We start from the raw sequence: 1392 nt of genomic DNA on the forward strand, positions 1-1392 counted from the left end.
TAATGATTGTGACGAGGGTTAGTAACCAAAACAAAAACAAATACAAGCAACATGATTTTTCTTGAATCTATAAAAACTTTAACGAAGATAAGGGAATAATATTGCTTAACATTTTACTTCAATATCCGTGTTGATGTTTTTTTTTCCCATGAAAAACATTTAAATCAAGGAATAAAATTAATCTTTAAAATTCAGATGTTCTGGGGTTATTAATACTCGAATAAAAATAAAACCAGTTTAAATTTGTGTTGTCTTATGTTATCTTTCTCGTTTCGATTCTGTCGTTAAAAACAGGAATGGGAACTCTTACTCTTATGAAAGCTGATCTTGTCTATCGATCAGCACAACGGAAATGTTTTGATTACGAAAGCCAAGCACTAAGCACCAACCGGTCTGTTATTCAACTGGGCCTGGGCATGGAAGGATAACTATGCAGTTCAAGCCTCGACTGTTTATATCAACTTATTGGTAATTTCTCCCGGAGATCTCGCTCTTCAGTGTTTCTTATAACGCAAGTTATTATCAGTGAGTGAGAGTGTCGGTGGCAAGGAATTCAAAATCAAAGATGGGTAAAATTGACTTCAGCAACATGAATGGCGGCGGGCATGGAAATGTATCAAAGCAGATTACCGTTGATGAGCTAGAAAAGCACAACAAGAAGTCTGATCAGTGGCTGGCCATTAACAACAAAGTCTACAACGTCACAGAATTTGCCAAGCGACATCCCGGAGGTGCTAAAATCCTGAATCATTTTGCTGGAGAAGATGCCACGGTGAGGAGTCCTGGATACTGATGAACTTAATTAACTTTAGTGGCTTATGATTATCTCGTGAATGGTTTTCTACACCTTATTTATGATAAGTGAAATAAACTGGAAAAAGAAATCACCGAAATGGGTGTTCTCCATCTATGTACAGTACGTAGTATATAGTAGCGCTGTGATTGATTATCCCCAGACACCTGTCTGGGGATAATGAAAATTCGTTATCCCCAGACACCTGTCTGGGGATAACCAAATTTCGTTATCCCCAGACAGATATTTGAAACTCAGCTCTTCTAAACAATTATCCACAGTCCAGAATATGGAATGTTTCCGAATGCACATAGAAATAAGGAAAGTTAATAAAATATCTATAAAAACATAAAAGGAAGTGTCAATTGCCAAGGAGTGAGTCCTTGGTAGTTGACGGTTCATCAACTGCCAAGGAGTCAAATTGGAACTCTTCAGCTGCATTTGGTGATTTCAGTCGAGCCTCGATTTGCGCGTATAAGAATCTCTAATCACATCACTTTCTACTTTCTTCCATACCATTCACTCATTCCTTGTCAATCGTTGTGGAAATTTTGTTTTTAATTTTTATGTCTTTTCACGAAATCCAAGACAAGTTAAAA

At 37.0% G+C, this 1392-nt stretch overlaps 1 protein-coding gene across 1 annotated transcript in view; it reads left to right on the plus strand.

Annotated features, from left to right (window-relative positions):
• Positions 1-354: 354 nt before the first annotated feature.
• The window catches only part of LOC144959125 (fatty acid desaturase 2-like), a 23992-nt gene continuing 22954 nt past the window's right edge, over positions 355-1392 (plus strand). Inside the window, exon 1 of the mRNA XM_078891572.1 lies at positions 355-772. Within this exon, the coding sequence (XP_078747698.1) occupies positions 566-772 (207 nt within the window). The 5' untranslated portion in view covers positions 355-565. The remainder of the gene's footprint in view (positions 773-1392) is intronic.

Source organism: Berghia stephanieae, chromosome 13, assembly GCF_034508935.2.
Source record: "Berghia stephanieae isolate SIO BIC M18660-M18661 chromosome 13, UCSD_Bste_1.3, whole genome shotgun sequence".
Classification (NCBI taxonomy): domain Eukaryota; kingdom Metazoa; phylum Mollusca; class Gastropoda; order Nudibranchia; family Aeolidiidae; genus Berghia; species Berghia stephanieae.